Source organism: Ptychodera flava, chromosome 10 (assembly GCF_041260155.1).
Source record: "Ptychodera flava strain L36383 chromosome 10, AS_Pfla_20210202, whole genome shotgun sequence".
NCBI lineage: Eukaryota > Metazoa > Hemichordata > Enteropneusta > Ptychoderidae > Ptychodera > Ptychodera flava.
This window is the reverse complement of record NC_091937.1, coordinates 42,525,207-42,537,272: the sequence shown is the minus strand read 5'-3', so window position 1 is coordinate 42,537,272 and position 12,066 is coordinate 42,525,207. Positions and strand designations below refer to the sequence as shown.

At 35.0% G+C, this 12,066-nt stretch overlaps 1 protein-coding gene across 1 annotated transcript in view; it reads left to right on the top strand.

Annotated features, from left to right (window-relative positions):
* The window catches only part of LOC139141671 (intersectin-1-like), a 65,496-nt gene extending 53,719 nt beyond the window's left edge, over positions 1-11,777 (top strand). The window contains 5 exon segments of the mRNA XM_070711256.1: positions 424-542; positions 913-995; positions 1,660-1,743; positions 4,918-5,091; positions 7,455-11,777. Of these exon segments, the coding sequence (XP_070567357.1) occupies positions 424-542; positions 913-995; positions 1,660-1,743; positions 4,918-5,091; positions 7,455-7,615 (621 nt within the window). The 3' untranslated portion in view covers positions 7,616-11,777.
* The last annotated feature ends 289 nt before the right edge of the window (positions 11,778-12,066 follow it).

Below are 12,066 nucleotides of genomic sequence, written 5' to 3'. Positions count from 1 at the left end.
GCAGCTATAATTTCTTGTTCTACTCCCCCAAGCATGTTGAGACACACAGTATTCAGCTCGTCAACCAAGCCTGTACATGTACAAACTGCATTGTTATTGTTGAAAGTGAAATCTGGTCCAGACTAGAATTCAATGTAAACAATATTAGTGCATTTTACACAAGTGCTTTGTTGACAAGCTAAATAGTTAGTGTTTAAGTATACTTCAAGGAGGTGGACAAGAACTCGCAATTGACATATAAAATAATAAAATAATGAAAATATCAAAAGTTTTAAAAGGGGAACTTAGCAAAAGAAGCCATCTGATATTGTTGCATAGCGAAAAGAATCAGGAAACTAGAGAATCTTATGCCATACTTTCAATTGCTGAATTTGGAATTGCATCACGATAGTAATTTTTGTTTCAATTTTCTATCTCTTGCAGCCACTGTTTTTAAATGAAATTACTGTGAAATTAAGCAATGACAAAAATGAAGACATTGCATTCAACCTATCACATATCGATAAAGTCTATACTTTCAAGACAGAGTCTGTCGGTGAAAGGTGAGTACAAGGCATTACAAACCAAATAGATGATCCCCCAAGACTGTTAGATTGACTGTGTAAGATTTGATATACACAGTATGCATGACTGTATCTAAGACCAAGTATACTCCACATCCCCCATGAGAGACTGGAAATATACACGAACTATGAAAGTATGACCAATTAGAATAACAAGGAGGTATTTATAATACAGTATTGCTGTTAGTTAGAATCACTACTTGTACGAGATTCTGAATTTCTTTGCAAGCATCAGAAATCAAAAACCTTGACAAGATGAACTTGAAATAACTAACTCTGAAAACTGTGTGACGTCACAATTCATCTTACCTATTTAACAATTTCTGCTAACACCAATGTCACAATACAGGACAAAATGGCTGAATAAAATTGAAGCAGCGAGAGAAGAATTTATTGAGACAGAGAAGAGGAAACGAGAAAAAGCACATCAAGGTATGCTATAACTATTCACCTATTCACCCCCGATTTCCTGTAAACAGTTCTACAATCACCTTTAGTAACAATGGGTTTGGGCCAAACCATTGTGGTGAAAGGGTTGAAGGCTTTCCATATGTTTATCATGCTTTTACTAAATTCAGTGCCTTTAAGAAAATTTTTTGTTTGTTGCCATGGGGCTGGGTAAGATTTCACACAAAATGATGAAAAACAGAGACAATGTTTAAGGTGTTATCAATCAAAAATAGATCTTTTCTTTACCCCACTCAAGAAATACATTTGAAAATTAGTGTTTGTATTTACATTGAGTTTTATTTCTGTGTTTTTAACCTGATGGGAAAGTAGGTTTGTGACAAATTTATGGACCACAAACAAAGAATTTTATAGAAGGCACCTTATAGGAACTGACAAGATTGTTTGTCCCAACATATTTATCACCATCAGCGGTTGTCCATTGACCTCTGTATTTGACACCTTTCATGGTGATTTTTATTTCAAATTTTGTAACCCTTGTCAACAGTATGTCTTAATTATACATGTATCATTACAATTTTGTGAAGTGCAATTTTGATTTGTTAATTTTACAAGAACGTCCACAATATTTTGAGCAACGTAATTTGTTATTCATGTAGATTTTATCTTGCTGTATTTGATTCTACAGCTCGAGCACAGAGAAGTCAGGGTGTCGGCAGATTGTTGGTGGTTATTTTAGAAGGTGCAGACCTCAAACCTGTCGATAAAAATGGTAAGATTCAAGAAAAACACTCAATTCTTTGTGCAGCAAAAACATACATCCATGTACCCCATGTCTCAGTGTAGAGGTCCAATGCTGCCATAGATAGGTTAAGATGGTACATGTTACAAAATTGAAAGATTAAAACTTTGCTCAAAATTTTGTTAGGAAACTCTAAACCATTCTCTGTTGAAATCAAAAATAAAAATCAGGGGTCACTGTGCAAAATTTGGTACTAGAGAAACACATTACCAGTACCCAATATTTACCGACACTTGAAATTCAAAATGGCCGCCATTCCTGTGTTAACTCTATGGGGAAATGTAACTTTTCAATTTTCACAAAAATATGCCAGTGAAAGCTTTACTTATTCCGTTAACTTCAAAACTAGCCCCCACAAGTGGTAGACAAAAAAGTATTGTAAAAGTTTGAGAGTTAATATTCCTCCCTTCTACCTTCATCCCTGTATGTAAAAATTAATTTCTCAACATAACCTTGGTTACCATTTTCATCTGGCCCTGGAATGTGTATAGCAAGTAGGCCTGATGATATGAATGCTTCTGTGCATGTAGGTAACCACAGCAACAGCATTCTGGTAACCAGGCAACAATGATGTAAATACCCGGATAAGAATACATAGATGTTAATGATAATATTTTTCCCAAGGAAAACTCAGATGGGAGTTTGTCTTTTTCTTAAAGATGACATTTCCCCATATGGATATGGTGACTGCTAATTTTGTAACAAGTTTTGCAATGAGATAGTTACACAAATGCCTTACCTAAGTTTTGTGCAATTTTTGTCTTACTGCTCTTGCTGAGTGTGCTGATGAACACTATAGTGATTGATCGATTTGATTGATTAATCTTCATTATATATTGTGTTTCAACACGTAGAAAGATGGCTGGCCATTGTTTGATAATATAATGCTTTAGGATGTTACATTGTATAGCTCTGACAAACCTGTAAACACGTAACAAGTCTGTCTGGTTTTCACATACAATTTGTGATATTTATAATTGCATGTATTCTGATAACAATTCTCACCTGTTGTTTGCCAATACAAACAGCCAGACAGATCTTCAAAACAGCTTTTAAAAAGCTGATGTAGAATTCAAGCGGAAATGAAGTCAACTGAAAAAATGTTTTCAAATCAAATAGGGACTGAAGATTGCCAGTTGTGAAACAATTCTCTGATATCATTGGCTTGCATTGAAGCTTTTCTAAGCAGAGAAAGTCGTTTTTTGTCTTCCGTTAGATTTTTGTCTGAGATCCCATTTTTAGCTCCGCTGTCAGCGACGCGGAGCTTATCAAATAGGTTGATTTTCCGTCGTCGTCCGTCGTCCGTCGTCCGTCGTCCGTCGTCCGTCGTCGTCGTCGTCGTCGTCGTCCGTCAACAATTGCCTTCTCCTCTGAAACCGCAAGTCCAATTGCTTTGAAATTTTATATGCGGTTCACTTGGGGTGACCTCACTTAAGTTTGTTCAAATCGTGGTGAAATTTGCATATTTGTATTTTTGGGGCATTTTTGGTGTTTTTGGTAAAAAATCTTCTTTTCTCAAACCGCTTGTCCGATTGCTTTGAAATTTAATATGCAGTTTACTTATGGTGACTTCAGTCAGATTTCTTCAAATCGTGGTGAAATTTGCATATTTGTATTTTTAAGGCAATTTTTGTCATTTTTGGTAAAAAAATCTTTAAAAATCTTCTTCTTCAAAACTACCGGTCAGATAGCTTTGAAATTTGGTACATATGTCCCTAGGGATGATCTATTTAAGATTTGTTCAAATTGTGAAGAAATATGCAAATTTGCATTTTTAAGGCAATTTTTGCCATTTTTGGTCAAAAAATGTATTCTCAAAAAGTACTGGTCTGATAGTTTGAAATTTGGTATACAGGTTTCTATAGATGCACTTAGTAATATATATTGAATTTCTGATGAAATCTGTAATTTTGTATTTTTGGGCAATTTTTGCCATTTTTGGTCAAAAAATGTGTATTGCCAAAACTACTCATCTGATAGCTTTGAAATTTGGTATAGAGGTTCCTACACATGAACTAAATGATATGTATTGAAATTATGATGAAATCTGCAATTTTGTATTTTTGGGGCAATTTTTGCCATTTTTGGTCAAAAAATGTGTATTTCCAAAAGTACTCATCTGATAGCTTTGCAATTTAGTATACAGGTTCCTACAGATCACCTTAATGATATTTGTAGAAATTATGATGAAATCTGCGATTTTGTAATTTTGGGGCAATTTTTGCTATTTTTGGTCAAAAACGTGTTTCTCAAAAAGTACTGGTCTGATAGCTTTGAAATTTGGTATACAGGTTCCTACAGATGAGCTAAGTAATATATATTTAATTTCTCCTGAAATCTGTAATTTTGTATTTTTGGGGCAATTTTTGCAATTTTAGGTCAAAAAATGTGTATTTCAACAACTGCTCATCTGATAGCTTTGAAATTTGGTATACAGGTTTCCATAGATGAACTACATGATATTTATTGAAATAATGATGAAATCTGCAATTTTGAATTTTGTGGCAATTTTTCCCATTTTTGGTCAAAATATGTGTTTCTCAAAAAGTACTGGTCTAACAGCTTTGAAATTTGGTATACAGGTTTCTATAGATGAACTCAATTTGATCTTTTGAAATTATGATGAAATCTGCAATTTTATTTTGGGGGGGCAATTGTTGCCATTTTTGGTCAGAAAATTTTATTCTCAAACACTACTCATCAGATAGCTTTGGTTGACATGTTCCTAGGGATGATCCGATGTGATATATTCAAAGTATGATGAAATCTTCAATTGTGTATTTTTGCAGCTTATTTTAGCCACTTTTTTCTGGCCACTGCATTGAGCTATCAAAGATTTCCTCCTTCTTCTCAACATGTGTCAAAAATAGTTATTCTCTACATAAACACAGCGGAGCTATATCGGCCGCTAGGTCGCTTGTTACTAATGCAAGGATGGTTTGAGAATGTTGAGTTTGAACAAAGTCTTTACATCAACATTTACTTTTCATAGAAAGTGAAATTTTGTTCCCAATCACTTAGTAATACACATAGAAGTGTAAAATAGGCAATATTGGATTCTGAAATGCTGTTGTTTCATTCTTTGTTTGATGTCATTTTCTTCAAGTACTGAATCATACTAACAACACATTTCTTCTAACAAAGGTCTTGCTGATCCATATTGTGAAGTCAGCATGGGCATACAGGAACACAAGACCAAGATTATTCAGAATTCACTGAATCCCAAGTGGAATTCATCTATGCAATTTACAGTACGAGACGTTGACCAAGATGTCCTTTGTGTTACAGTCTTTGACAGAGATCTCTTCTCACCAAATGGTAAGAATTTCAAGACGTGTTGTCATCTTACCCATTTCACAAAACAATCATCGTAGATTTCAAAGAGCAATCATAAAGATGTAAAAATGCTTTTATTTCATATTTATCTGCAGTTGCAAATTTTCATTCCACATTCCATTTTCAATATTATAAAAAAGACAGCAATAGCTGGGCATTTCTCCCCAGGGATACATAATATCCCATCTTTCTGAAAAGATTACGAATTTATTCCAATAATTAAAATAGAAAATAGAAGTACTGTGACTGTACAAGAAAATGATGCATTGAATCTTTTCTTGTACAGAATTCAGAATCACTACATTGCTAGATTTGTTTTACCCTGCAGTGTCTCAGTGAATGATAAAATACAATAACCAATTAGTTTGCTGAGATGACGTGATGTCCATTGTGATGCAAATGATTTATTAATATCCCCTTGGAATTTTGTCATGCAACATGCAACGTGAGAGTTATGTAAAGATATAGATAAAATCATTTTGAACAGAATTGTCGACGATGTGGTATTTTTTTGTTTACTTGTTTATTTATTTGCATGCATTTATTTGCATGTTTATTTATTATTTACGTATTTATTTATTTACTCATCAACAATGCTATGCGGCAGCCACTTACCTAAGATAAATAGAAAATAAAAGAAAAAGATAAATAAATCACTGGTTTTAAACTAAAAAAAGACATAAAAAGACAAAGTGATTGAGAGTAAACATTGACATAAACAAAACAGCATGTCTCTTAAAAGTTGGACATGGGTCTTTCAAAACATCCTTAGTCATAAAATTAATCATTAAAATGATGAAGAAGTCTTGATGTAAGTATGCCAAATCTGGTCATTGTCAGTTACACAACATGGAAAAGAATTGTATTTGACAGAGTGCTAGTTCAGGTACACTTAGACTGGTGTACAGATAATGGAACATAAAAAGAATATAAAAAGGAGTGTATAAAGAAAGTCTCGGTTGATAACTTAATAGTAAAATCATCAAAGGGCCAGTATGTATCACTTTTTCACTCTTTTTATTCTGCATGTCAATCACTAGTTCTTGTTCTACTCTTCAAAGCATATTTAAACATCTACTATTTAGCTTTTCAGCACAGCATCTTTATGTGAAAAAGTGCTGTTTTTGTTTAGCTCATATTTGGTTTTATATATAAATACCAAAAAGAGTTTATATGATGAGTCGGTGGTGTCTGTATGTCTGTATGTTTGTGGGTATGTATGTGCGGATGTATGTCCGTCACACACAAACGCTCCCATACCGCCAAAGCTACCGTCTCAGTATTTGGTGTACAGGTAGATGTAGGGGTTGAGATGTGAATTTGTTCAAATGAACACGTCAGTGTCAAAAATGTGCAAATGAGGTAAGAAAAAGGGAAATCCTGCAAATGTGCAGGAGTGGTGGCAGTGAACTGAATCAGCCCACACATCTGAATAAGAGGATTTTGACCTTTAACCTATTTGTATGCAGGGTACCTATTATGTTTTGGAGTGGTAGCAGTAACTGAAACAGCTAATTGGTCATTTCCTGTCATTGTTTATGAACTGTGACATATTAACAGATCTGCTGAAACCATGGATGTCTATTTTTGTACATCCATGGTTGAAAGATTCTCTGCTATGCATGTTGCTAAAGTTGACCTTCAGTACCTAAAGTTTCAGACCTTATTTACTTCTGTCATTCTTAATTTTCTGGTTTAAATATTTCTTGTTGTTTTTCTGGTTGTACTGTGCAGAAATTGTCATAACATCAACGTATAATTTTCCTGCACTGAACAGATAGAAATAACACTTATTGTTGATCTTTGGTATGTACCAATTCTGATCAAATTTGAGCGACACCGTATAATTGCGGTATTTTTTACATTTGAATTCTAGTCTGGACCAGAGTTCAATAACAATCTAGTTCATGTACTGGCCGAGTTTACAATCTGAATACTTTGAATGTCAACATCCTCTTGGGAGTAGAACAAGAAACTAGTGGACATTAAAAATCAAAATTTTTAAAAATCATTTAAAATTATACCTACTGACCCTTTTATTGAATAATAAACCTATTCAGAATTGTGTTTACATCTTACGGTTACCTTCTTCTAGTTCATAAATGTCAGACAAAACTCACATTCTAGTATTCAGTAACCTAGAAGAGTCACCGTATTAAAGTTTTATTGCTGACAAAAAAGTATCATTGGGTTACAAAGCAACAACTCTTTTGAGCATATTCATTCATTTAAATTTCATGATTGCGATTAATCAAGCCAGAATTGTCTGTGTAGTCGTTACATTTGTTGTAAGCTTCAGATGTATTTAGCAGCTTTGCTTTGTTGCTTTTTTCATTGCGTCACAGATTTCTTGGGAAGAACAGAAATTAGAGTCTCGGACATCAAGAAGGAACTATCAGAACAAAAGACGAGAGGGCCATTGGTCAAGAAAGTGTTGTTACATGAAGTAGAAACTGGTGAAGTCAGCATGAAACTGGATTTGCAGTTGTTCAGCAGTAACTCATGACTTGGGTGAAGCTGAATGTAGAAAGGAATAATGTATTGAAATCTTGGATTTTGCAGGAACTTTGTGTTGTGCAACAATTATGAGTAAGACAAGATTGTAGCAACGTTGGTGAGATTGAATGTGACAATATTGCTAGTTTGAAGTTCTGCAAAATGAACCTACTATTCAACATTAAAGCTGCAACATTATCATTCAAAACTTATGTATGTGTCAAATACAAAAGGAATTTGCTATAAATATATGTAAATATCAGGGAACTTCTGTGTCTGTGGAGTTCAGAAAGAAAAGGGACACAAAATACGACATTATCATTGTAAGATGTTTGTACTTGTAATAAGTCTGAAAGTTTTTTTAATTTAAAAGTATCTATGTCATATGTTTTTTAAGTCCAGAATATGTATGAATGGTTCATTTCTACTTAGTGTACCCCAGGTAACAGTTTTTATCGTGCTTGACAACTTTGTTTTATCAGGTTCGTTGGAAGATTGTGAGTGTGACTTTTATAAATAATGAGGGTGAATTTTGAAAGGGCCTTTCCTGATCGTGTTTCCAGATCAGTTCAATAGAATACATTTCATGAAAGTACTAGAATGGAATATGACATCATGTGGCAAATTTGTAATCTTATTATGCATATTTGAAAGAATTTTTTCTTTATAATTTAGTAGTTTTGAATGGAATCATGTCCGGAAGTTCACCAGAGAGAGGGAGGGAGGGAGGGAGGGAGTGAGGGAGAGAGTGACTCTAAAATTTATATAGACAGTGATAGTGTATGTTAATAACCTCAGTAAATATTTGCCATAATTCTTGCGATATTGTTTGTTAAATTTTTTTATTGTTATCAGTTATGCAAGATCTTTGTATGTTTGATTTTCTCAGAAATCATTGCAAGTGTAAAAGATGTGTATTAAAGTGTGTCAATTTTCATCATCATTTGGATGATCAGGATACAGCATATAGAATGAAGCAATTTGCCTTAGAGTACTGACTTTGTATGTGAAGCATTCCATGAATTAGTGAATGTCATTTAAAAACTGTGAGTTGCAACTCACCCATCCACCTGCTAATACTTTCTAAATCATGTGGTAAAATTTGAAGAATCTCTGAAAAAATCAAATTTCATCAAATCCTGACATCAAAGAAAGTTTTCTAAAATTTGCCTGAATTCATAGAAACTACTTGGTTCAAATTCATCTGCTGCTTAAATTAAGTTATGCTATGAAAATTATTAAACTTGCAAATGAGCGCACAAGTATACAAACATGTATTCACTGATAGTGTTCAGATATGTATCAACTTATCCTGTTTCTTTACAAAATAACTGCTGTCGGTAATTTTAATAAAAAAAATAATGAAATGTGTTATACAGTAATTCTACCGCAACATATGTGAATTAGCCGTGTAACACTCTCTACGTGATCCCATGCCTCATACAAGACAAGTGCATGTAGATGCCAGTCTTCACAGTTATCACACTGGGCAGTGTACCAGACAAACTTCAAATAGTCCTGTTTCAAAATGACCTACCCATTACACGTCCTACACACATGTACTACATGCTCTGATTGGTTAATCCGCTTCTCTAAGGTCCACTTTCGGAGCAGTCATTGGAGGGACCTCATGTGTTAGGTCTCATTATTATTAATTATTCAATTTACAGCTTCCTGATTGGTTAATGTGTGGGTCCGGTCCTCTAGTGTTCACTGCCTCATTACGCAATGTCCCATGTACTTTTGGATAATGCCTGCCTGCACTTGGTCGCAGCTCGATCCAAGTATATGAAAAAGGGTACTCATGCCAGGTATTTGTCAAATATCTAGTTAGATTTGACCTTGTTCGAGAGTTCCTTCACTATTCATGGCATTTTATGTGATACTGTAAGTTAAACATGAATTAAATATGGTCAGGAGAAATTTAGTCCTTTTGCCTGCGCCAGTTGGTTGAAATGAGCTACTGACGCCTGAAACCGTTACGTAATTTTTGTTAAGTAATGCCTTGAAGCTGTATTGTTTCCTCTCGTCATTCACAGGCCTAACTGTTGTCGTGCGGCCAATGCCAAAGTCAAATGAAAATGAAAGCGTAAAACTTGGTACGTAACCAACAATTGGAAAACAACGAGCCAACATTCCTGTAATGCTAGACTTGGTTCAAGCACGGTCCCTCCACAAAAGGAGGGACTGTGGTTCAAGTCAGTGAATTTAAAAAAATAAAATCATTTACAATAGTTTCTCTTGTGTCTCTCCAATTTCGTACAAAATTATTCGGAATTTGGTAGCCCAGGCCATGTTTTCCCAGCGATTGAATGCGCTACCTTTGAGTCTACGCAGTATAGTGAGTCAGTTTCTGCCGGATTCACCTCCGGGTGAAACTTCCTTGTATAGCGTTCACCCGATTCATCGTGTCCACTCCACTCATGCACGCGTTTCACATGAAAGCAAAATACATATCGTTGCGTTCACTCTACTCAAACATTAACAAATCACAGACTTGAACTGAGTGTACTGTAATGCATAAAGAACAGGGATAAGTAAAAACATGGAAATTTAACTCATGAAGGTTTGTCGGGCATTTTTCGTTGTAACTTTCGGCCGATCTGTGAACATCAAAAATAACGCATTACTTCAGCGGTAGCCAGGAAGTACGTGGGACATTGCATAATGAGGCAGTGAACACTGGAGGACCGGGCCTACACATTAACCAATCAGGGAGCTGTAAAGTGAATAATACATGTAATGAGACCTAACGCATGAGGTCCCACCAATCAGCATAACGCAAATGACCTTAAATTACCAGATGAACCAATCACTGATGTTGGTACATATGTCATGGACCTGACTTATGAAACAGGACTAATAGGACACAAGCATATACTTCTAGTGTCACTGTAGTATTTTTTTAAGGTATTTTATTGCCATGTGTAGAAAGCTCAGGTATTATGATAAACAGCCTAGTCTGGTTCCACAGATCACAAAAAGGTATGAGTTTTGGTTTTGTCAAAGGGAGTGTTTATTCAGTATTACAACCAGAGCCACAACACAGCTCCTTCTTTTCAAGGTCTACATTGAGTTTGGCACCACCAACCAAACTCTAATTGCTAATTATCATAAATACATTATCAGAAGCTCAAACTGAAAATTACCACGAATTTTGAAGCTTTAATTATTTTTAATACACAGTGTAATTTCTACATCAAACAGGTAGTTAAGTGTACATAATGATCTTTGTTGAAGCTGAGAAAGACTGAAACTTAGCAGCAATTACCAAATATATGATATGGTGATATCCTTAAAGTCTGTTATTCAAAAATGTGCAGTATCCATTGACGACAATCAACAAAATATAGCTTTGATTTTTGTACAGCATTTTGGAAAGTTTTCAAAGAATTTTTAATATATGCCCAGAATAAATGGTATAGTGACTCTAAGAGGGGCTAGTATGAGATAAAATGGTCTGTCAATGGTTCCACTCCAGAATAAAAAGGACGTGCAGCATTTTTTACACTCCGTACGCCCGAGGGGTCACGTGATCACGGTACAATAGCACGTGTGCAAAAGCGAACAAAAATACACGCATATCTATGCGAGTCTGTAAACATGGCTTTGTTTTTACCATGGTCAATTCGAACTCTGGGCTTAGTTTATTACTGAAAATGTACATTATACATTTTAAGGAACCCTTCCACCCCTTTTCGTCTCTTTTGAAGTCCACATTTACGATAGCAAACAATAGAATTGTACCATTACTTGGTGATAGTAGGGTGACAGCTTGCAACCTGCCAGTGTCTGCATCTTTCTGACACCCATCATTGTGATACAGTCGTCTTAACAACTTCAGCCAATTTCCAATGGCATTTATAACAAATTCACAATACTTTACAGAGGTAGGGAACTAGTGTATACACAGTGTTGTTCAAGTAGAGACCACTTCATGGTAAAATATCTGTGGTCTCGCTTTCTTATTTTTTAAACCTTTTAAATTGACTGTATTGAGATTTTTATGATTTTTCTTCTCCTGAACTGACTTCTCTGTATATACTTTCTGTCTCATTTCAGAATTTATGTTTGAAATGTTTTAAAAAATACCCAAGGAGCAAAAAGTCAATTATATCATTGTAGGTCTGTATAACACAAATTGTGGAAATAAACCATGTTGATATCATATTTTGAGATATATAAATCTGCCATATTTTTGCCATATGATGACCATATATATCTATAATTTCAGACGTGTGCATTTTCAATTGCTACCACAGGGGGCAGATGAAAGTCCCCTGGGTGGGGAGGAGGGGTTTTTTTGTGCAACGGTTTACCTTATTTGATCCGTGTGGGATGGCTGTGGTGTTGACTCAATCACTTAATCCGCTGATACCGACAGCGGATTAGCAAGTTTGCAATGTCTTCGGAGCAATTACAGTGGTGTATACACAAGTTGGAGAGGAGATAAGGACTTGT